Raw genomic sequence first — 25714 nt, forward strand, 5'->3', positions numbered from 1 at the left:
CAAAATTTATGTTGGGGAGGACGAACCACGGTTCACCCCAGTTGGTTTTCTATGACGGTGGGTCGTCCTATGACGTAATTAATTTACTCATCTAAAACTTTCACAACTAAATCCGCCATTTTTGTATAAATTCTAAATAATTAAATTTTAAAAACGTCTTTTCTTTTTTTTAAATAAAAAAGGCATTTATTTTTAATTATTCTTTTTTATTTTAATCTTTTAAAAAATATTTAACATAATTTTAAAATTTTACAACACTTCGTTCTTCGTTCTTGAAAGGTTCTTTCCACATTTTTATTATTTCTGTAAATATAAATTAAAATGAATTAATTAATTATAATTTATTAATGACTTTAATTGTATTAAAATAAAGGTAAATAAATATTTAAATTTTTATCTAATTCATATAAAAATATTTATCCAAATAAAACTGCTGATGATCGAAGATCATCAGCAGGTTCACTTTCACATAAACTTATGTAAAATGCTCACTTATATAATGCCCATTTAAAGCTTTATTACCCCATAATTTCAAAACCCTGCTAAATTTTATACAAATTTAATATCTTATAGACGGTTATTAAAGTTTTGGATACTCTAATAGTGCCACTATGTATCAAAAAATCCTTAAATTTGCAGACTTTACAAGCAATCAATTTATGGAATCATTTAAATTCAAATATTTGCAATTATATATACAATTTGGGTATATTTGAAAGTATATTTTAACTCCTATATTACTAAAGTTGCTAATTGTATCTTTTATAACCAAGAAAATCCATAACCTTATTGTTGCAAAGTGCGGGACTTCAATAAAAATGTTAATTCTCGTAAAGGGTGGATAAGCTATGGCAGATTCATAATCATTGCTATATTATGTTTTTTATGTTATTAATTATAATAATTTTCAGCATTTTTATGCATTAATATATAATGTTTATTTTTACGGTAACTGCTAGTATGCTTCAAGAGTAAGATCCATTGTGGCACAATGTGCCACAAAGGATCTTACTCTTGAAGCAAAGTGTAGAGATTCAAATGATAAAAATAATTTCGAATTCTTATGAAATTTCTCGAGTTAGATGAATTGAGAGTTTAATTAGTTTGAAAACTTTTGCAACTTCTAAATCAAGGCTACTTTATGAGATCAAACATAAAGGATTCCGTGCTAAGCTCTTAACAATCACAAATCTGTTATTAAGGTATCCGGAAGTTCTTGAATGCTATAAAATTAGTCTAAATCCTCGTACTGTGCGATGATAGGAGAATTTTATACACAATTTTGCTAGACATGCGGGATATCTGAGCTAATCGCAATTCCGATGAACGTTCTTAAGTCACGTTGAACAACAATCTGGTCATCCGAGAAGCATCCAGGTTCAAGTCCTCGAGTTACCATGGTAACATCAGCATATCAGCGACGCGTGATAGCACCACGTGACAGTCGGGACCCCCTTATCACGGTAGCCGGAGGCTCATACTGTGACGTGTAATGCAAGGCCCAAGGTCCGTTCTCTTCTCTAAGCCCGTCATCCATCATAATGTCGGACAGTCCCCCCTGCTGTCTGTCCTGTAATTAGGAACCGGGTACGGGGCGGCAACTGATATGTAAAATGTCCGTTGGATTACTCCTTACACACTTCGTAAGAGATACTTAGCCTATAGGCTCGACTCCGTCTAGCCCCTAGGCCAGCTGCCGAATTCTTTACTCCCCTCTTTGTTACAAGACCCCCTTGTATCGTCTTGAGAAAATTCTGAAATATCAACCTGTCCTTCATTATTCGACAATAAAGCCTATAGGCATTATTCAAGAACAATATAAAATTACAAAAATAAATTCCTTCCAGAATGCATTTTTGTTAGAGAATCTCATTGCGGCTTGATAATTTCGTGAGAGTTTCTTTACATGTACTGTACAGTACATACCTCTATGGTGTAAAAAAGGTCACCTTTATAAACTACAATAAAGGCCTTCGAGTAAACACAGTCAACTTGAACAGGTAGGAAGCGTTCTTAAAGAAAGGCTTTCTTAATATGATCAGAGGCTTTAGATAAGAACAAAGATTTGTTACATTTCAACAGATCTGTGAGCAATCAGAGTCCTTCGTGGGACTACAGGCCTTTTTCCTCTCAGTCACAAGCCTTCTTGACAGGGTGGAAGGCAATCTTAGCACAAAGAATGGCTTTATTAGCGTGATAAAGGGCTTTTTCGATAAGACCAAAGGCCTGTAAGTTCTCTTCCAGCAAATCTAAACACTACTAGAGCCAAGTTACAACAAAGGAAGATCTAAAAGTAATTACAAATTGGAAAGACAAAGTGTATTCGACTTTTCATTGCTTTCGAATCTAAAATCCAATTATAAGTGGAAAAATCCGATATTTTCGCAAGGGGGTTCCTTTCCTAATTTTGATTAAGCTCCATTAAATTTTCGGGGAAATTTACAATAAATCGAAACAGTTTTAAATTTAAACTTGACAACAAAATAACTTTTGTGATTTATGCCATTTGTCGCTTCAGTGGATGAGATAATTGAAAAAGCCCTATTCCTATATCAGATTCAGTTATGGAGTTTGAACTACATGATTATTTTTCAACATTTGAAGCAGAATGAAAATTTAATATTCTATCGATCGCCTACTTATGTCAAGCATAACGATAACCCTCCTATTAACTGGCATAGATTGCGAATTTTAGGCATGAGTACCGATTCCTAATCCACAGCTTATCCAGAACTCTAAAAAAAAAATGGCGGAACTTTCAGCTGCTTGATATTGTGTCTTTTTTTTAACGTTGCCAGCTGTTATGTTACGACCCCTGTAAGGCATAAACGAAGTACCAAAGAGATAGGAAGATTAAACTCTTGGTTCATCCACGTTGGAGAAGTATCATCATCAATTAATTATACAAGTTATCATAATGTTACCAACCCCATTACCTCGAGCATTCTCCATTTTTAGAAAGTATTAAATCCGTTTCTTCAAATTAATTAAACTTTCTAATTATCGGCATGCCAAAAATACACACCGAATGGCAATCTCGTACGATTTTACAACCAGCAACCAAACCCTTAGGTATAATTAAAAGGATTCGTTACGCTATGAGTTGTCTCGCCACCCCACGTGATCAAGTTTGAATAATTAAAATCTCGGTTCCTTCGGATGTTATAACATATGAAGTCACTTCACGCTAGCGGGGACTTTCTGCTCCTGATAAATTGCCACTAACTCTTTAAATGTCTCATTTAATGGAGTTTACAAATACGCCGTGCACTTCGCCGCGAAAGGTGTTAACTAATATAGTAATTTAATGTCACTTTCGTCACACAAAGCAATTTACAATAACGTCGAGTTGGTAGAATGGATAAATTTGCATGCTCCTAGTTTCATGTTAACTTCGCACAACACTGTGGTGCCTGTTGCAATCCTTCACCCACCCGCCATTTTGATTTTCTTCAATCTTGTCAACGTTCTTTCTGGACACATTTCAGATCTACAGCTACAATCGATATGCACTGTCAATAGACCGGACATAAAGGGTTAATTACCCCCTACCGTCCTTGTGCAGCTGTCAAGCCGATAGCAGTTGACAGGTTTGTGTAGAATCAATGGCAAATCGCAACAGGTTGAAGATCGAGTACATTACCTTAGTCTGATTACGGCGAACAAGTCATCTGGAATTCTTAGAAGGCAGCCTATAGGCTATTTTACTGTAGAAAAAAAAAGGAAAAGATTCACATATGTGGGTTTATCTATTAATTAGAATGAATCACAGTGTTGCATCCCTTGAATATTTATGGAGACGTGTTCATTAGTTGAAGGTTTTTCATTAGTTATCGGCGAGTATGATGAAATCTTCATTTTTTAAAAATTAACAAACGATATTATCTGTATTATGAATCAAGAAATCGTATCAAAATAAGCTTTTTTAAAGGATAAAATATGTTTTATTTTTGGCATGATCTAACTTCATAAATTTATTGCCGATTTAGGAATAACAAAGATGTAATACGTAAATTTTAAAAAAGTATTATGACATTAAAATCAATAATAATAATAATAATAATAATAATAATAATAAATGTAAAAAAAAAACTAAACGTAAAACGTAACTGAATACAACGAAAACTGCTATTTCAGGTCAATGCAATTCTGTCGTCATGCACGATTGGACGTCCATTTTAGTTCCATCATAAATGACGAAATACGTTCTTACGCATATAAGTACAACAAATTCTTCAGATTATTATCTAATATAGAGAATAATAAAATAAAATAGATAAAAAATTAAACATTGATCTCATTCTGAATCCCATTTTCTAAAATTACAAGTTGGCAACAGTTTAAATTTGTAAGAATTTGGCGGTTTGCAGCAAGAATGAAATCGAATTCACGTGTTAAATCCCAATTGAAATTTGCACAAATTAAATTTTTATACTGAATAAGCACACTCCTGAATTAATTAAATATTAATAATAATAAAACACAGTAATTTTATTTAAAACTTGTGCGTAAGAAGCAGTGTTAGACCTCCATTTTACTGGTATTGGAACCTCTTGCAAATGGCTCAAACTTTGCAGCAAGAGGTGATGAAGATTAATTTAGCTCTACAACAGAATCAGACAATATATCCGAAGAAAAAAATAAATAAATCCGCATTTAGATCCATGTTAGATCTAAAAATAAAAAGCTAATCTGCAATTCATCACCATCAGGCAATAACAATATAAGTCAATAAAATAAATGAAAAATAAACATGAGCATTAAAAAAAAATAAATGTATATATATATATATATATAATGGAAATTATCATCGTCATCATTCGAAGACATTAATGACGTTTTACAAGCTCATTAACATAAATCCAATTTATTATATTTACTTTTTAAACTTAATAAAGGGCAAAAGTGTTTACAACTTTCTCTTTCTAAATGTCAATGAGAGCTGCAATAGGTTGGGATAAAAGATCGATAGGCAACACGACAGCTTGTTCTTCTACCATTGGTTGCCAGGTTCTTCTCCGAGAAACGTTCTGTCGTGGGGTGAAAGGTCATCCATCCCCTTCTCCTCTGCCAAGTCCTGAAGGGCGGTCTGGCCTTTCTCTTGGCACGCACTGGCAATTCTCGAGATGCTAACTTGGCCAATCCCCTACCACGTTTCTGACCTTTGCACTTTTACGGCGCGTGCGTATTTTACCTATCGGGACAAAGGTGAAAAGATATACAACGACAACGGAACGAAAATTCAAAATTAAACGACATATAAATTACGTCACAAACGTCGTATCCAATAAAAAACTCCCTTACAATAATACGTAAACAACTCAGTTATTGAACGATTTCGTTTGCCTTTTCATACGTGAAAATTAATTAAAAATTATTGAATTTTTATAAATTTATAAATTAAAAACAATAAAAACAATGAATTTTATAAAAAAAAGTATAAATAATTTTAAAATTTTCTAAATAAATAAAGAAAATTGTTAATAAAGTTACTAATTAATAGATTTGCGCCATCTATTAATTAAAATAAACAATAATAAATGCAATTATTTCATTTAATTATAGGCTAAATTATATTAATTAAGAGTTTAAACAGGGGAAAAAACAATCAAAAACTTAAATTTGTATTTATAAAATATAAAAAGTTAAGTTAAATTATAAATAAATTCTGATTTATTCATTAAAATTTAACCTTTTACTGACGTGTATTGTAATAATTTATTGTCACTAGATGGCGAAAGTAAATTAATGCAAATTCGAAGCTTTATATGTTATAAATTTAAATTTTTATGAAAAAATTCGAAACATTTTTGTAAAATATTATGTTATATTAAATATATTTTAACATTTTGTAAAAAATTTCAAGCGTTTTGCACAATTTTTGCTTTAGTGGCGACTGATATTCCATTGACACCACTGCTAACGATGTCAAAGTAATTGAGGTATTATATATATTTTTCTTAGTTTATTAGAATGTGATAGGTATATCTAGTTTGGTTAAAATGTGTATAAAATTGCACAAAATTCATGCGCAAGTGTTATAAGTTGGAAAAGTAGTGTAAAAAACACCCGAAAATTAAGTTATATTACACATAATTAAAAGGTTCCTCATAAGAATTAGACCCTTTCTGATAAATTTAGGACTGATAGAACTCATAGACCCCAAAAATTGGAGCCTGAGTGACAAATTTAAGACTTACAAGGCAGAATTAAGAACTTTTCTGACAAATTTAGACCTCATAGAGGTGATTTGACTAGAGGTCTTCGCCAAATCTTGACTCACCAACATGTCTTCCAATCTCTAAGATATGGCATATAGTTGCCTTAAGTTATATATGAGGCCATTCATTAAATAATAATAAATTTAAAAGCACGAGGCCTTAAAGTATAGCGTGTTTTGCTTATGTGTAAATTCGATCCTGCTTATCTTCGTGTGAGTGGCCATGAAATTGGTATAATTTAATATTTAAAAAAATTATTAATGTTTGGTATTTATTTAATAAATAAACCAAGATGGAAGCTAGTAAACCACCGATTATTGTGAAATGTGACCTGTGTTATGTATGAAATGTTATGACATAGCCTTGAAAATCTAAACTGCTAATGGCTGGTAGTTTGTTATCAATGGAAAAATTGATACAAATTCTTATTTTGTGTACAAAAAGACTTGTGTTTAGTATATAAATTACGTGTCGAGTCGTAACAATTTAAAAAATTCTTTAGTATATGACTAATGTCACTATCCAAATGGTGGCCTTATCAAATACACTTTCCATTACCTAAATCACATTAATTTAAAGTGTTTTAAAAATAATTCTGTGACGTAAATAGAATAAATAGAGTTTTGTTATTTTAGCAGTTTGCAATTTAATTCGTCAAATTATAAACGGATATTACGTCACACTGGCGCGCGACTTTATACTTTTTCAAGGACACAACTTTGGCACCTGTTTGTATATTGACAAAATCGACCCTTTCACTTACTTAGCCTATCCGAATATTTACCTAACAGACAGGTAGATAGGTATCGATTAGGTGTGAGAAACTCACCTTTCCACTACCTCATCGATTTTCATTTTCACATTTATCATCTATATGAATATCATTTGAAGGAGTGATGTTAAATGGTTATCTTTTTATATTTATGCATTAAATATGCCCAATAATCACAGTATTTATTATTAAAAAAAATTAAGGCAGAGCCTATAAATTATGAATGAATTTGTCCTGATCCACACCGCAGTCTAATAAAACAAATATTTAAAAATTTATATTGTGAAAACTATTTGAGTTAAATTAACTAAATTTTGTTACCGTGGTTGGTATGAGGATTTTAACGTAATTTTAAATTTTCATCGGAATTAAATGGCTCAATTTCGCGTAACAAACAATAGCCTTTTCCCGAAAAATTCTTAAGGCTGTATTGACGAAAATTGAAACTTAAGTACAAGTAACTGTCCTTTTTTAAATATAAATTTACACGGCGATTGGTTGAAATGTTAAAAAGTTATCGCCGTAATAACGGCGTGCGTTAACACAGCAATTCGCATACACGGAATGCTTTATGCGGGTTTTAATGACACTGATTAGGCCACTTATGCTGTGTCGAGGAGAAAAAATATGTCACTGACAATGATTGTTGTCTATAAATCTATTTTAAACGTCATCCATTGCCAGGATGGGGGTGGAAACAGAACGTAGAATCGAAGTTGCAACGTGCCCAGTTTTGTTACACGTCTAGAAGTATTTTGCCATTTCTTTATTGAGGGGGAGTAGATTGACCCAATCTTGTCTCTTGCGACCGACCAGATGCGACTGACAAGTTCCACGCAGGACACAAAAATTGCAAGGCACGAACGACTGTCGCTTTGCTTTTTTATTCTTTTATCTTTTTTTTATCGCATGGTCACGAAACAGGCGGAGTTAATGTTTAAAAAGATACAAGAATCGCACGAATTTTAACTAGACTAAATCTATAACCCTAATATAGACAACAAAGAATGAATGGTGTTATTTTGCCTCCCTTTTTTTTTATTCATTTAAACAGAAAAATAAATAAAAATTAATTTTTTTTCTGTTAGTTCAGCTTCCATCGAGATGATCTAACAAGGTGTTAACAGCTTAAAAAGTATTATTCAACCCCGAACCTACAGTGTTAATTAAATTGTAAATTCTTCTGCAACATTAAAATGTATTCAAAATTATCTTTAATATATAATTATATCGTTTTAAAACGCTTAAATATATTTTTTTCTGGGGCACGAATCTCATTTAGAACACAATAAAGTGTGACAGACACTCCAGAAGATATGACTTAATATCGTGGAAGGTGTTTAATATTTATGTGTAGTTGTGTAACACATTTCTATCACGTGTTTTGGTATTTTAAAAGCGTATTTAAGTGTTGGTGCGTACCAGAACTCGTCTACGTGTGTTCTAATATTCGAGAATTTGGGGAGCTTTGTGTTCCAGAATGTATGTCCATGTGTTCTAATATTCTCGGGTTTGAAAAGTTACGTGTTTTAGAAAGAGGAAATTTATGCGTTTATATTAAAATTTATGTTTTTCATGATGTATATTCTAGCAATGAAGGTCTTTCATAAGCAAAACTTCCAGTAAACCATTCCTCCATTATGGTGGTTCAGATATATTTTGACACTACGAAAGGGAGTTTTATACATTCTACAAAGTATTTTTAATTAAGAATCAATGTAATTCTTCTCTACAAATGAAAATATTTGCAGATGATTCTCGTCAACACGCCTCAATTCAGAGAAGATTGACTCATCACGGATGCTGCTAGTAGGAAAAATAGGCCTATGGATGAATCTGTTTAAACAAACCACAAACCACGTGATGATTCGTTTAAACCAAACTCTGTCTAGGTCCATGGGTGGTCGCTTTGCAGAACGGAAGGCCTCAAACGGGGCACCCTGCTGATATTGTCGATCCTCAATAATCCTGTTCTTCATCGTGTCTTTCTGGGTATTACTTCTTGTCAGATTGCAACCGTTCTTATCCATATAAAATGACAGACAACAAACCGAGGGAGATCTGCAATGGAAAGGCTCTTTTTTCGTACACCTTCTACCGGAAAATATGCGGAAATAAGCCTCAACTTTATCAAAAAAAAGAGGGGGAAAAACATAAGCTAGATTCACAAACAATTGATTTTCTCTGTTAGAAAAAGAGAGGTTTGTAAACGTGTCTACCTGCCATCCCTGTAAGCTTGTAATAAACTTTTTTAGCAGTTTAAGGCTGTGAAAATGCTCGTATTTCTTGTTGCAAACCCTTCTTACACTTGCCACAAAGATTTATTACTTACTATTCCTTATTGCAATCCTTTTGCATGGTTCTGAGAGCTTTGCTTACCAGTAAGCAAGGGAAAACCCACTTACTAGTGAGTGTGGTTGCTTACCAGTATGTAAACAAGTACGCTTGCTTATTGGTAAGCAGTAGTAAGCAAGTAATAAGGAAGTGTGCATGCCTATTTGCTTACTAGTATGGAGAGATGTGTTAGGGTTTGATACATTTTTTGTGGTATAAGGAGTATGTAAATCCTTACGAGGGATTACAGAAACTACAAGAAGCAAGCGGTTGTAATACTGGTAGGCTGTTATTCCTAACAGTAAACCCGTTAAAAGAGGGGTTTGCAATACGTAATAAGTAGTAAACCGTAAAAAAGTTAATGGCCATACGTCATACAGGAGTTGTTTGTAGAGAAAGGAAAATCCCTTCATCAAACAATTAATAACAAAAGTTGTGGCAGTACACGTTCGGCTCGATCGATGCTGTTTACACTCCTTCCACCCACACAAATGAAATTCTGCTGTACTTCACGTTGTCCCCATTAATGTATCGACCCAGGCCTGGGATAGATTTGGCTTGTCAATACTTTCTTAGTCAAGGATATACAGCAAACCTTTCGGTACCCATTCCATGTTAATTTCACTTACAGTTTATGCCCAACGTGAAAGGATGGGACAAAGCTAACTGATGGCGAAGAAGCTAAGAAAAGTCTTTATAAACGGGGGGGATGCGGGGGGTCACGTGACAAATGGCTCATAACGATGTCGTGCGGTCAACTGTCACTTCACAAGTGGCGAAAAACTAATGGAGATAAAATAAAATACGGTATCACATCATTTATACACGTCAATTGCCCTAACGTGATTATACGGTGTCAAACACAATTACTCTAGCGCTTTTCTTTTTTTTTTTCTTTCTTTTAAACACTAAATATCCGACTTAACCCGATCTTTACAAGCCTTTTTTTCGGTTCCTTAGATTCCTGGTGGTCCTTTAATAGTTTCGATTGCTCTCGATACTTGTTAAAGTTGTGGCGTAGACTGTGGCACACACACTCTGGGGTTTCTCCCATTTACTGAAAGGTGAATTGTGTGTGTGTGTGTGTGTGTGTGTGTGTTGCTCTCCTCTTTTCTATGCCTGCTTCCGATAGTTTAATTAATCTCTTCTTTGTTGTTAGCCCTCTAAATCGTTTCTGGATGGATAGAGGGCTCGGTTTATGTCCAGTCGATGAGAAATATCGAGTTATCGATTGCCTCCTACTCTTTACCCTCTCAACACTTGAATATGTGGCAAAAATGGTTACGCGCCGTCACGTGATCGAAAATTAGAACTCGCCTTTAGACTTGGGACGATTTAATTAAATTATTCCACTGATTCTTCGCCCAGTTTTCTGTTAATTTGTTCCAAGTATACTCATTTTTTTGCGGATTTTAGGTGATCGATTGTTTTTATGAGTACTTTTGGACAGGCCTCATAACATTTATATGCTTAAATAAGCCCTAGTAGGCCTTATCAGAAAGATATGGTAACCTGAATAGGGCATTTTGCTTAGGCCTACTAACACACTTCACTAGGCTTCCTTATCACATGTATATTTTAGTCTATTGTAAAGCCCAAATACTGATAAATACAGGTTACAGAAAGTTGAAAGTTACAGAAGGCCTTTAAACTACAGGCCTTCCTACACTATAAATTTACTAAGTAGGCCTAATAGAAAAATAAAAAAGTTAATTACAAAGTTAAAATTTACGAAAATAAAGTTAAAAATGAACCTTAGAAGCCATATTTAATAAATTATTAACCTTGCAACTCTAGCTAGAAAGGTAAAATTTAGCCTATAAACCTGGATATGCCTAAAAACGAAAGGCATAATTCTATTAATGTAGCCTTATAGGCCTTTCTTTTTGGAATTTTAAACTGTATTTTAAGGCCCGACGAAAAGACAAAGCCTACACTTATGAGAATTTTTTGGAAAATTCTCAACGTTCTCAGAAGTAATTAAAGCTAACAATTACCCTTATTTGTAAGGAACTACTTATAGCCTTTTTTTCTTCCCTCTTTCTCCATCATAAAGGAAGGAGCCAAAAAATTACTTTTGATATTCTAGAAAAGAAGGAGACATTTTTTTTCCTATTTAATTTCTGGAAGGAGCACATTCATCCATGAAAGTCAAAAAAGGATTTTTCCCTCCCTTCAGTGAATTAATTGTAGCGTTGCTGAATTAATTAAGGTGTGCAGCTTCTGACGTCAAGAGGAGGAAAAAAAAGGCACAACTCGATAGATCAACCGACTTGTTGAATGACAATTTTAAGGCTGAAAACCTGCAACAGCCATCATTTGACACTTACAAGTCTTTTGTTTAAAAAAAAAATTAATAATTTAAGGCACCACAACCAATCAGGCTGTGTCTTAATTAACAATTCTGAAACATAAATAAAGCTTTTAAAGGCTAAAAGAGCCTTGAAATTGTATGCCAGATCATTTAAGTTATAGGCCTTCTTTGATCTTGTAAACCAGGCCACTTGGCACTTATAGGCCTTATATTCGAAGTGATTAAAATTTTAAGGCTTTATAATTAATGAATATTAATTTAATTACAATTATTCTACTTTAATAGAATATTGTAGGCGGTCATTGATGATGTAAGCTAGGACTTATACTTAAAAAGGTTAAAATATAAAGGCTCTAGTACTAATGAGAATCATGTAATTAGTTTTCGTACCTTATTTAAAAATTATAAAGCCTAAATAAGGCTTACAAAGGCTAAAAAGACCTTAAGTTATACATAAACTTGTGTGCTAAATCATCTGACATTTACAGGCTTTCTATTCATAAAAGTTAAGATTTTAAGGCTCTGTAATTAATGATAATCTGTACAGTTACAGTTATAGTGCCTAAATTAACAGTTTTAAAGCTCGATTAAGGCTAAGAGAGCCTTAAATTCGTCATGTTTTTCTGAAATAAACATGGATTTTTCTACTTGAAGTTTCTATCTTAGACCCATCTAAAATTGGGTTTTTTTAAGTTCAGTTCCATCTTAGACACCTCTAAATAGGCTAAACTTTATTCAGGCTAAATTAAAACTCTTCTAAGGCTATATATTACTAAACTAATGCATTGCATTATTGAAATTAGCTGATGGATGTAAGTTGGAGTCAATTATCTGTTAACATTTGAGCATTAACACGGTAGGCTATCATTAGATCTAATTTAGGCTCTTATAATTATAAATAGGCCCCTTGAGAATCATTAATCATAGAACGAATCATTTAAATATATCTTTCATTGATAGATGGATGTAGGTGCTGAAAATCATCCATAAAAGACATATTTTAAAGGCTTCTGTTGAGGTAGGCTCATATTTCTAAGCCTATCTATACAGGGGTCTATTGTATATATAGTAGAAGCCTTTACAGAGCTCACAAAGGCTTATTTTTATGAATTTAATTTGTTTGAGCCTTTTAAAACTAATATTTAGTCTTATCCCGACGTAAAATAGAGTAAGTATATACATTGATTGATCTATACACAAAACATTCACAATTTTATTAAATCCTAGCCTTTATATATTTTCTTGAGTTATTCAAGCCTTATTTAAACCTAGATTTCCACAGTTAAAAACAAATACTAGGGAGTAGAAGGCTCTGACAGCATTATAAATCTTTGTTTAAATGGACGAACATGGAGACGTGTTCGAAGTCTATTTTAAGGCTTCGGTAGCTGGTGACAGGCTCGGAGGACGAAAGAAGAGAAAATTCGATAAACGGGGAGGCCGGGAATCTCGAAAAATGAATAAAAATGCCGGTTGGATAAAGGGGGGGAATTAAGGCTCGGTACGGTTGGAGACCTTAACCCAAAGGCTCGGAGAGGTGTTCGACGTCCGACGACCCACCCAGACGAAAGGTAGACCGCGTGTGTAGCAGTTTCGAAAAGAAAGCCCCCCGTTAATATTCATCACCCGATGGGAGACAACAGGACGGTCTGAACACGCAACATTGATCGCAGCTAACAGCCTTCAGCTTCGCACGCACTTCCGACCCCCGGCCCCCCAAAAACAAGCCTTAATCTACCACCCAATGGGGTAGTAGTAGACGACGAGTAAAAAAGCCAGATAAAGGGGGGAGAGAGAAAAATCGCGCATACAACTTCTCTCGAACCGTCTTTATACCGAGGGTAGAAGGGTGGCCACTCACCTCTCGCGAGTCCACTCGACGACTAGTATGTGTGCAAGTCGCCCCTCTCCACGTTACCATGACAACACGCAGGTCCAATGGTTGGGTTTTGCATGGTAGCGGTGCCGTCCAGGTTGCAGGACAGTACGAGGATGACTGCTGTAAATGGCGACGGTAGGAAAAGTAATTTGGACCAAACTTGTCAGATGATCTGTCACCGACTAATGTAAAGCCCCCGTTGGACGGATCGAGAAGCACGCTATTGGTCGAGCCGGTCACGTGCTTCATTTAACTCCCATATTTCTGTCAACTGGTTGCCGATGATTTCTCATCCATTTATTTTCTGATTTATCTACAAGTGGGACAGCTAATTTGTGGCAAGCGGGGTAAGTCCTAGTGTGAAGGGAGAGAGTGAAAAATTATGAATTCTAATGTCGTGTACGCAGCTAGTGTTTGTCCCGACACAGGCTACACGAGCCAGACTTACGGCGGGGATCTTTCGTCTGCTCAGGTGTACTACCATCAAACGGGTACGTCGGCTGACCCCATAACTGGACACTACGGACTGGTGGCCCCATATACTAACGAGCCCAGGCCCCAGAGCGATGCCGACTTAACACCGCATCAGATCATCAACGACCAGAATGGATTGAGCTACACCAATCTGGATCAGACCCCGTATCAGAATCGCCCTCCGGCCCCTTACGTCCAGGCTGATATGGGGCCTAGGAACCAATACGCTGGTTATAGGAACTTGGAATATTCAGAAGTGGGAGAGGGTGTCGCCACAGCTTACCCTTATTTGGACCCTCTCAATTTGCCTAGGAGGAACGGGTACGCTTATCACGACACTTCCTACGATCACAGAAGGGATAACTGTCAGGTAAATGGTGCTTACGACAATTCGGGCCTCCGAGCGGGACCACAGCAGGCCCCTGTTCCTACTTACAAATGGATGCAAGTCAAGAGGAGCGCACCTAAACCAGGTAAGTTTCCCTCGTTTTAACGTTGTATCGCGGGTTTTATTGACGTTATGTCACTTTCGTTCGCCTTAAACTTTGCGTGAAGCGTGGTTTTTCTACTTCCCCTCTTAATTTTTAAGGAATTTTTGGCCTGTTTATCGGTTATACCCCTCTGAAACCACCTTCTGATTAGGGCCTGAAAAATAAGATAAATTTTCAACATAAAAAAAATCACACAAATGTCTTCGAGTGAGTTAAAATTTGATAAATTATCCCTACACATTGAGTCACGTGTTCAGAAAGGCCACTTTCTGAGGCCTGTATCGGGTGAAGAATAAAAAAATTTCTTCAATCTAGGTGACGAAGAAAGTTTAGCTCGCTTTGGGCTTTCTCATTTTGTAAACACCAAAAAACAGGCTTAAAAATAAGATTTCTGAAGCCTGCCAAAGATAATTTATCAGCCTACCTATCTAACTGGGTTGGAAGTTTATCAAACAAAACTTGTCTGCCAACGTTAGATCAATAAAGCTTGCATGTCGCCTATTTTCCATCGATACAACCGCTAGTTTTATTGTACATACAGGAGGGCCTGTTAATGTAAATTTTTACGTACAGTGTAGGGCTGTAAGTAAAAACTCGTGCCTAAATATCATCACATTAATTTAGGCCTTGATGTAACGGATAGGCCTACAGACTTGCACGTTTTAACGACATCATCCTTGTTGATATCGTCAAGAAGGTTGCTGCAAAAGTTGTGTTTTACTGGCAATTTTTTAAAATTTTCCCTACTCTCCTTGCAAATTTTGCTCCCGTACATAATTTGGAACCTATTTCGGTACTAAAATGTAGGCTAAAATTAGAATAAGTGCCTTAAAAAGTAGGCTAAACAGGCAATTTGGATACACGTTAGATAAGGTATAATTTATCTCGAAATTAAGGGTGTCATACCTCCTATGTCTACTTAATTAACTAAAAATGTGAAGGCCTTATTCTGAAAGAGCCTTAATAAAAGTATTTTAAGGTCCTTTTAGAGTAAGGCCTTCAAATGAATGAGAAATTATACGACACCTCTAACCAGTTCAGTTTCAGGGCTTAGTTAGCCCCGTGCACCCCTAGAGAGATGTGAGTAATATTCAGGCTTGTATACACTACAAAATCAGGCTCAGCTTATTAAAATAACATGTTATTACGAGCCTTAAATCAGGAAATTAAACGGAAAGCCTTTAAAGTTATTAATAGGTACTTAGGGTCTTCTGAGGGTGGTTCTGTACACGAGAAACCTAATATCGATTAGGCCTACGTTGAGAAAATTGATCCTGTCGAGCCTCTTTAATGAAGAGTAAACAGGTTTATACTTTCATTTGTCAATAAGTCACTTAAGCGGAGTAAAAAAAAAAGGAATTGGGTGCAAATATCAACCACAAAATGGCTGTAATTACTGCCAAAATGTAATTTATGGCTTTCTTTCCCTTGGTTTTAGGACCACTAACAGCAATTTCCCGCTTCCCCTTTATGAAATATTAGCCTCATAATGACCTAAATAGCCTGAAAAATCAATCTGGAAGAATGAATGAGTTTAATATGCAAATTCCCTTCCTCCTTTTTAAAACAAGAGAGCCTTTGCTTATAGGAGACACCAGGCCTCTTTCACGCGCGGGCCTTTGGGTCTTAACTTAAATACTACCACTGGCTAGGCCTTTGGCTCGTTATTGAAGAGACTATTGTATAAATATTACCTTAAAAATGGCTCTTTTTAAGGCCTTCATTTACTTCAAATGCTGCTACCGACGTGAGAGGCATAAGGAATAATAAATAATCATAAAAGTGTTTATTTAAACAAGCTCTTGCACGTAAAAAAACCCATGAAAATAAATCAGTTTTCCAGTTTGAGGTCGACAGATATGAACCGCAGAAAACGCAGAGGCCTCACGAGAGCCTCAACACGTTCCGAGGCCTCACTCGACTCGTGATAAAGAGGGAAGGAACTATTATTACACCGTTGTAGGGCACGAAAGAGGCGAACGTGACCAGTTTCTGGGGGTCGAAAACTCATTTTAAAAGGCTCGTTTGGGGGCCTGGACGTTCCCGAGGGCCCGTTTAACAAGTTTAGAAAGACCGTGGAGAGCCACTAAACAGTTTTAAAGTATCACGAAAGCGAGAGGCGAATTAAGCGCCGATCACGTGACCGTTTGATAAATGGTGTGTTTGCAGTCATTTATCCAGCTCAGAACACCTTAGACACAGGCTAAGACCTCTCTTTATAGGTACTTGTCATCTCTTATTTCCACCATACTTTGTTCTTTCTTTCCCTTTTTCCTTATTCTCGCACTTCTTTTATCAATTAGAACCCATTTTTCCATGAGTTATAGCAACGAAGAATGAGGAAATTTGAGTGTATGGAGGTTGCCTCACGATAAATTGTTATTATCGTTTATCTCGTAATTATATCAGTGAACATTGTTTAACACAAAAGACCCTCGGACGCCTTTTTTTTAATCGTTTGTCATCATTAATCCCTTGTTATGCCTTAATAAACTAATTTCTCTTAACTAGATTCTGTCTTTGAATGCTCGTGCCAACCCCCACGTTCTTTGTTTACAGTTCACAGCAGCGGAATGACCATGATTATTGTTCGGGGATTCGATCGGTAATTAGTAAAATTAATGAAAATGGGCCAAGTAAAGTTTGTAATTGACCAATGGAGTTATCTCAAGCACGTGGTCAGTGTCTTTAGTTCAAAGAAGCCACCAAATCTTTCCTATTAGAATCAATGCTTCTTGTCCACCACAGCTGTCATTCATGGGGTCGATGTAACTTTACCCATTGAAGTCATGGTCAATTTTTTTTGTCCATTGCCATTGAAATCATGGTTAGTGTATCTTGCCCATTGGTGAGACGAAAATTAACATTTCTGTCCCTCTTGGTACCCCAAAGCCTCATTTATTGCTCAACTTGGTACCCCAAACCTCATTTCTGCCCATATTGGTACCCCAAAGCATCATTTCTTGCTCAACTTGGTACTCCAAAGCATCATTTCTTGCTCAACTTGGTACTCCAAAGCATCATTTCTTGCCCATTAGACCTACCAAAAACACAGTCAATATGGGTTAGACTATCAAAAAACGCCATTTTTGAAGTGTCATCATAGACTATAGATAATTATAATCATAGTTTAATCATTTGCATGTCTAAAAGCACAATTATTGTTAATTTCACTTCTAAAAATGCAATTTATTTTACGGTGACCCTTCTGAAAACAGCATTTTAATATAAGTAATTCTAAAACACCCTTATCGCTAATGGTAGTTCTAAAAAAATTAATATTTTTATTCATTTTAATTCCAAAAAAGACAATTTTTATCAAGAACACCTCGAGAAAACACTACACCGAGCACAGTGATTACAGTTAAAGACCTGAACATAATAAAGACATTAAAGCAGTGTTTACACTTAATGGAAGCTAACAAAAAAGTGTTTGAATCAATGACAAGCTTACCAAAAAAAGGGGGGAGGCATTTACGAAAATCGCTTCGAGGACCATTTAAATGTAATCAGTGACGAAAGACTTAATTACGTTTAAAAAATCCAATTTCTCACCATTTATGTATTAAAATTCTAAGTAGTTAGAGCCTGTTGCGTGACTCTTACCTTCTCCAATTTAAGCATTATGCGAAACATCACACGTACCTTTTTTCTTTCTTCTATTTCTTCTTCTTCTTCTTCTCCTTCCTTCCTTCCTTCTAGGATCATTTTTTTATCACAGAATATCTTGCCTCACTCGTTTAAAGGATATGAGGGCTTACCTCCTATAAAATTACATTCCGTGTTAGTCAATTAATTCGTTCCCTTCTCACGAAACGATATGAAAAAAAAAGAAAGTAACTGGCTTAAACTACTTTTCTCTAGCTCCATGTAAGTTTCGTACGTGAGTCTGTATGTCTGCTCTGTCTGTATACTAGTAATTTACTTATCTCTTCCCTTTATCGCACGCGATATGTTGTTATATAGTGACATATAATATGCAAGATTCCGTTCGTCGATTGCTAGGCACGACAGGCTATCAGTTACAACAAGACTCGTAAGGCTCTTATCCACGTCAGGCTATAATTACTGTATGCTCACGTGCACTAAAACAATGGTAATTAAGGCTCGAAAATAGTTGGGCTAGCTGCGACTGAAAGACTTATCGTAGTAGCTGTTCTATTTGGATAATGATAGCCATTTCTGTTTTATTCATAGTGCCTTAATTATGAGCCTGTTTTATAATTCATTTGCCGGAAAGGCAGTTTATACACAAAAGAGGCACAAGATTACAATTCTTCTTAAGATATATATAAGTTGAGCTTTATATTATCGAGTGTCCTGCTTATAAAGAAAAAATAGGCTAACTCCTGATTTCCTTTGGCTCCATGCCAAAATAATTCCAAAACGTCAAAAAATGCCAATATTTATGTACGATAGAAGGCTAAAACAGGCTAATAAAGCATAGGATAATGTAATAACAAGGTCCACCTGTACTTTCTTAAGGTTCTCGCAAAAATCAAGAAGCGAGGATCCTCTGTTTAAGGCTCTTACAAAAGTTAAGGAAAATACATCCTCTTGTTCTAGTAAAGATCACGTATTTAAAGCACCAATACTAATTTTCTCACTGATTTCAAAACCCCCAAAAACCTCTAACAAAGAACTAATAGTTTATATTAGAAGAAAGGCTAATATGACATTAAATTTAGTAAATAGAAATTTTTTAGAAGAAAAGGCAAGAGGTTAAATTCTAATAACAAGATTAGTTTCGTTTCCTTCAGGCTCTCACAAAAATCAAACACCTTTCTATCGAGGCTTCCTCACTTACTGTTGGATGGAAGGTAAAAACACCACTCCAAAACACCTAAAACTAAAATTTTTTATACAGAAGAAAGGCTAATAAGGCATTGGATAAGTAGAATTAATGCAGAGAAAGATACAGCTGTGCCTTTTTTCTGTAGTCCTTACAAAAATTAAGTGGAGTTTCTTGTTTTACCGAGGCCCCTTTTATTAAACAGGAGCTTCTACTTAAGGCACTCATAAAAATAAACAAAAACACTTCTTATCCTACTGAGACTCTACTTATTAAACAAAACACCAACACTGATTTCCCGCCCGATCGAAGAAAAAAAGCCCCTGAAAAACCTTTAACAGAGAAGTAACATTTTACATGAAAAGTAAAGGTGATAAGGCATTGGATATACACCAGAAAAAGCAGAGATAGAGCAAAATTCAGGCTCTCAAAAAATCAGGGAAACACATCTCACTGTACTCAGGCTCCTGTTATTAAACAGGAGCTTCTACTTAAGGAGTACAGCAATCATTAAAAGCACCCCTTAATCTATTGAGATTACTTATAAAACAAAACACCAACCCCAATTCCCTCCCAATCAAACACCGAAAAAAATTCCCCTAAACCTCCAAAAAACCTCTGACAAAAAATAATATTTTATACAAAAATCAAAGCTGATAAGGCATCAGAAAATGGCACATCACACTTTACTGACACATCTGTTTATTAAACAGGAGCCCCTAATATACAAAGACAAAAACCCCACCCGGGGCTCCTGTTTATTAAACAGGAGCTCTACTTAAGACTCAGAAAAATTAAGGAAAACACATCTCACACTACTGAGGCTCCTATTTATTAAACAGGATAAACAGAAAGGCTCAGAAAAATCAATAACACATCTCACATCGCAACAACCCCAATTCCCTCCCAATCAAACACCGAAAAAATTCCCCAAAACCTCCAAAAAACCTCTGACAAAAAATAATATTTTATACAAAAATCAAAGCTGATAAGGCATCAGAAAATGGCACATCACACTTTACTGACACAACTGTTTATTAAACAGGAGCCCCTAATATACAAAGACAAAAACCCACCTGAGGCTCCTGTTTATTAAACAGGAACTCTACTTAAGACTCAGAAAAATTAAGGAAAACACATCTCACACTACTAAGGCTTCTATTTATTAAAAAGGATAAACAGAAGACTACTTAAGGCTCAGAAAAATCAAGCACATATCACACATCACTGAGGCTTCTATTTATTTAAACAGAAGCCTCTACTTAAGACTCATAAAAATAAAAAAAATAAATTACCCCTTACTCTACCTAGACTCTACTTATTAAAAAAAACACCAACACCGATTTCCCTCCCGATCGAACACCGAAAAAAAATCCCCAAAACCTCCAAAATACCTCTAACAAAGAAGCGTAGAGAGAGGGGAAAAAAAAGAGACCTAACAATCCAAACCTCTTTTAAAAAACAAAATGAAAAAATAAGGGAAGAAGCATAACTTCCCGACAAAAAAGCAGGCTGTTTATCTTCTACGTAGATAACCTTAAACGCACGTGACAGGTGTTATTGCAAATGAGAACAGTCCTCCAACCGTACAGTTATTGAATTATTACAGGTTTGTAGCAGTTGAGATCAGTCGGTGATAATTATAGTTTGTTGTGTTTCTCGACTAAGGAGAGAAAGATGAACGATGTTGGCGAACGGGGTATTAGATTGTGATTAATCTGTCCTTGTCATCCAAGTTGTTATCACTTAATTTTGTAGCCCTCATATACCGGGCAACAAATAAGTACAATAGAAGGTAAGTGGCTTGTCTGGAAAAATCATTTCGTATTTATCATCCGAGTATGATTGATTCTTTTTTTTTTCCTTTCCTTTCCTTTCTATCTCCCTTATCCTTGTGTATATCCACTTGAAATCCATTATCCTCGGACCTCCTATATTTATATAAAATTAGCCTTTTTTTTTTCTAGCCTTATACGAGGTGTTTTTTTATGGGTGTAAGGGGAGGAAGTTGGAGGTCGCTACACATTACACTTTATTAAAACTCGTCGCTTCCTGATTTTATCCTGATGTAGCATCCTGGACATTGATTGTTTTTGTGTGTGTGTGTTTTCTACGCTGATTTAAGGCTCATTCTTTTTTGGTTAAATGGGTTTGGAAGGCTTTGTAAGTTCTTCGAGGATGTACTACTCTACGTGTTGACTTTTTGGGTTTTTTTCTGATTTGTGAGGTAGCCTGAATCTTTTTTTGAGCCTTCTTATATCTTACTGTTCGAATTTGAATGTTTAAAAGGCTAATAAAGGCTCAAGGAGTTACAGAATCTTAAATGTTGGTGATTTATTCCTGCTAACTTATCCTTGACCTCTCGTAAGACTATAACTTTTTCTTTGTCCTACTCGTATATTTATATAATATAAAAGGCTCAAAAAGGCTTAAAAGTCTAGTAAACCTTACTCTTACGTTATTTTCCTCTGTATTTATCTATATTTCGCTTCTTGTAAGGCTCCAGTAATTTAACGACTCTATTCTTCATTCACAATGGTTTTATTTTGATTTATACATAAAGAAGGCTTACGAAGGCTCAAAAATAGAATTTTGAAAGTAGATGCTTCAAACTAACTTAATATTAATTAAAATAACAATGATTAAGTGTAGTAAGTATGTTAAGGCTGAGCATACAGGTTATCTGTATAGGGTTTGGAGGCTCTAAACACAACTAATGAGCCTTTCTTAGATTCGAATTTAACGAATTTATATACATTTATAACATCTCATAACCTCCTAAACATATCTAAATAACGGAAAAAAACAATTTATACCTCCTAATTAATGATTAGACTTAGTATGACGCACCTTATGCCCTGTAAGTGGAACAACACCTCCTTTTGAACAGAGTAATTGGCAATTTACACTAAAATCAGCCTGTAGAAAGGCACAACAGTGGTGAAGGGGATGAAGTGCGTGCACAACCCGTTTTACGTAACAGCCTAATTGACAAATTCGTGCTAAAATTAGGCTGTAAAAAATGGGCAAAAATTGCACTTTTGCACCCGATACAACGTTAAGTAGGGGGGGTGCAATACGTGCAAGAAGATATATCACCCTCGTTAAATTGTAATTCATGTAACTGTGTAACCGAAACCACATATAGACTCCACCTTGCACATATGCTAGTGATTAATTATGTTAGAAGGGAACAGTATGTGTGATGATTTATAGTATAGTAAAGAGCACCCCGGATGTAGAGGTGGAGTGAGTTGAGTAACACGAAACGAAATTCTAAAAAAATTGGGTACAAAGAATTTTTGTTTCAAGCTTAAGACACATTCTAAATTCCTTTTCCCTCTTTTTTTTTTTACCCCAAATCTTTCTCGCCTCTCTCCTCCTCCTCCCTCCCTCTCAAAACTTAGTACAGAGCATAAGGCGTGTATCATATACCCCACTTTGCCCTATTGGAGGAGTAGTGCAGCTGGGACGGTCACGTGATGGGGGAGTCATGTTACACCAGGCAAAAATCCAACCGGTGATATGACCTAAAATAAATTTTTGGAACACTTTGAGGGGGGTAAATTTTCAACGTGTTTAAGGTAAAAATGTCATATTTTTAGGGGTGCTTTTTTTCCTGGTGTTAACACTGGATACGTATTGGTTACAAAGGTATATTGTGTTAAGAGCCGATCGAACGGCTCCACCCGAAGGGTGGAGTTTTATTTGGTAGATTCGAATCGTAGTGAAAACTCTATTATCTTTATTCGATCCGCATAATCTACTAATATAATTTAATTTAGGGGATAGTTGACTGTTTAAAATTCGTTTTTTGTGGTATATAGGGGTGCTTTCTAGTGTTCTTTGTGTGTTAAAACACCTTATTCACCAGTTATATTGTTAAAACTTACCTTTAATGGGGTGGTTTTCTCTTAATTGTACACAAAAGTCATGCTTCTCTTTCTATTCTTATTACCTCCCCTAATTAGGATTAGGAGAAGAATAGGAGCAGGATCCTGTTCCTATTCTTCACCTAACTAGCTTCGTTTCTGTTTATGTCTCATGTTCTTCTGTACATTAGAGCCAATAGCATCGATCCTATCTCATAACCCATGATTCGGATCCTTAATTTTAGTCCTTAATTCTCAAATTTCCTTCTAGTTCCTGATTATAATCCCTTGTTCTGCTTTTGATTGACTCTAATGTATACTCTAATCTAGATTCTCGTGATTCTTGATACAGCTTCAGAGCCAATAATATCGATCCTACCAATTCCTTACGAGATTGATCCTTAATTTAGGTTCAGAATCGATCATTTTGATTGGCTCTCCCAGCTCCGAATCTAAATTTAAACCTTAAAAAGATCAATTTTAACTCTAATTTGTGTGATTTTTTTTACATGTTACCACCCTTGAAAAGGTCAAAAATTTAACAAATTTAGCCTATCTTATGTGTCCAGAAAGGCTAAATTAGTTAAAATAAGCCTTTTTGGACACGTAAACAGGCTTAAAATCATATAAAAACACAAAATATTCATTAAATTCTTCAAATTCAACACCCTTTAAAACTGGAAACAAAACGTTAAAAAATCTACAAAATTAGCCTGTTTTTTGTATCCAATAAGGCTAATTTTCACAAATTTAACCTGTTTTATATATCTAATAAGGCTAAATTTTTTAAAATTAACCTTTTTCGGACACGTAAAACAGGCTAAAAACATGTAAAAACAAAAGAAAAAAAGAAAAATTCATCAAATTCTTCAGGTTCAACAACACCCTTTAAAGCTCTAAATTTATATTTAGATAGTTAATGTGTAAAGCGCCAAAGTAATTTTAGCGATGAAGTGTTTTTTTTTTCGATTTTTATTGAAGTTTCCCCTAAAAACACCATCAAACTAAAACCTAAATGTAGAATTTATAGGAAACTAAACTTAAGTCTCGATATATTTGATTTTCTTTCTAATGTTTCACTAATAGGCTGCCATTGTTGACAATGTATAATGGGTTCTCTTCTATGTCTCTCTCTCTCTCTCTCTCCCTTCTCTCTCTCTCTCTCTCGTTCTGTCTGTCTGTCTGTACCATCAGTCAACAAGAGTGACTACGGCTTCACTGGTGGAGGTAACCAGGCTTGTGCAGGTGCAGGACCAGGATCGGGGCGTACGAATTTCACGACCAAACAGTTAACAGAACTTGAGAAAGAGTTTCACTTCAACAAATATTTGACGAGGGCAAGAAGGATCGAAATTGCCACCGCCCTTCAACTTAACGAGACTCAAGTGAAAATCTGGTTCCAGAACAGGAGAATGAAGCACGAAGAGAGAAATGAAAGAGGGACTGATACCCGGTGAACCGCCTCGAAGGAGAACAACAGCCCCACCTCGTCCTCAAAGCCCTCTCCTAACAGTGGCTCCGCCCAAAATCAGACTGCACTTACTTCAAAGGATGCTAACCAGTGAGCGAAAGTAATGTGTGTGCGTGTGCGTGTGTTTTCGCGGCTGTTTTCGTCGTACTCCGAACCGAATTATGTACAGATGATGCCGAAGATGATGAAGATTATATAAATAGACAAATAATATATATAGATATATATATATATATATATATATATAAAAGACTTTTTAAAATATAAATTATTGGGACTATCCAACGATCGGGGTGGGGTGTGTGTTTCACGCCCCGATCGTACAGTCTGCCATCCCTATATATCGCGTAACTATCATGTATTTTTCTACCGAGTTGCCCCCCTGTGCGATAGCGGGCCCTAGGGGGCCTACACATATATATAAATATGGATGAATATATACCTCACACACACAGGTGCCAGCCTATTTGGATCATGAAAAGAATAAAAATCACATTATGTACTGTACTGTATATTGTGTTTTCTTTTATCTAACGTGTGAGGCCTAATTTAGGGCCTATGGAATGATTTATTTTTTTAGATGTAAGCGTGGTACGGTCTACGAGATGACATTCAGTTGTAAGGGTAGCCTATATCTTACTTTATTAAATAATCGATGGTGATGTGGGCCTACGTTAATTAAGGCCTACTTTTTTTTAATGAGAAACCACCCTCACAATGGTTCTAACATATCTCAATTGAGTTTTTAATGGCAACAATATACAGTTTTGTATGATATATTTAGTGCTTTTAGACATTTTTAGTATGTGTTACTGTATTTAGTGGGCACTTCTATACCAATTTAGAGCCTAAAAAGTTCGTTCATGTTTCAGTTAACTTTATACAATATTCTACTCATCAAAACTTCATACGACAGAAATAAATACTATATTATGCCTATAAACGTAGGCCTTTATTGTATCTGTAAACCATAAGGCCTTTTCACACCAATTTAGGGCCTAGATCTTCTACGAAAGCCTGACATGTTCTAAAACACCCTCAGATACACTAAATACAAAAAATCCCAATTTATCAGCAAGATTTCCATTTTCAGA

General features: G+C 35.4%; 1 protein-coding gene and 1 long non-coding RNA gene across 2 annotated transcripts; one reads left to right on the forward strand and one right to left on the reverse strand.

Moving 5' to 3' along the window:
• Positions 1 to 217: 217 nt before the first annotated feature.
• LOC136978402 (uncharacterized) lies at positions 218 to 13673 on the reverse strand. Its single transcript, XR_010881219.1, has 2 exons — positions 13503 to 13673; positions 218 to 303 (listed from the first exon to the last, which is right to left on the reverse strand). It is a non-coding gene; the product is annotated as an uncharacterized lncRNA (long non-coding RNA).
• A 6-nt stretch (positions 13674 to 13679) lies between these two features.
• LOC136978400 (homeobox protein Hox-D1-like) lies at positions 13680 to 25110 on the forward strand. Its single transcript, XM_067274102.1, is given in 3 exon segments — positions 13680 to 14467; positions 24344 to 24570; positions 24572 to 25110. Coding segments are annotated over 3 exon segments (945 nt in total). The 5' UTR covers positions 13680 to 13902; the 3' UTR covers positions 24725 to 25110.
• Positions 25111 to 25714: the final 604 nt, after the last annotated feature.

Source organism: Centruroides vittatus, unplaced genomic scaffold, assembly GCF_030686945.1.
Source record: "Centruroides vittatus isolate TY-2023 unplaced genomic scaffold, ASM3068694v2 contig_526, whole genome shotgun sequence".
Classification (NCBI taxonomy): domain Eukaryota; kingdom Metazoa; phylum Arthropoda; class Arachnida; order Scorpiones; family Buthidae; genus Centruroides; species Centruroides vittatus.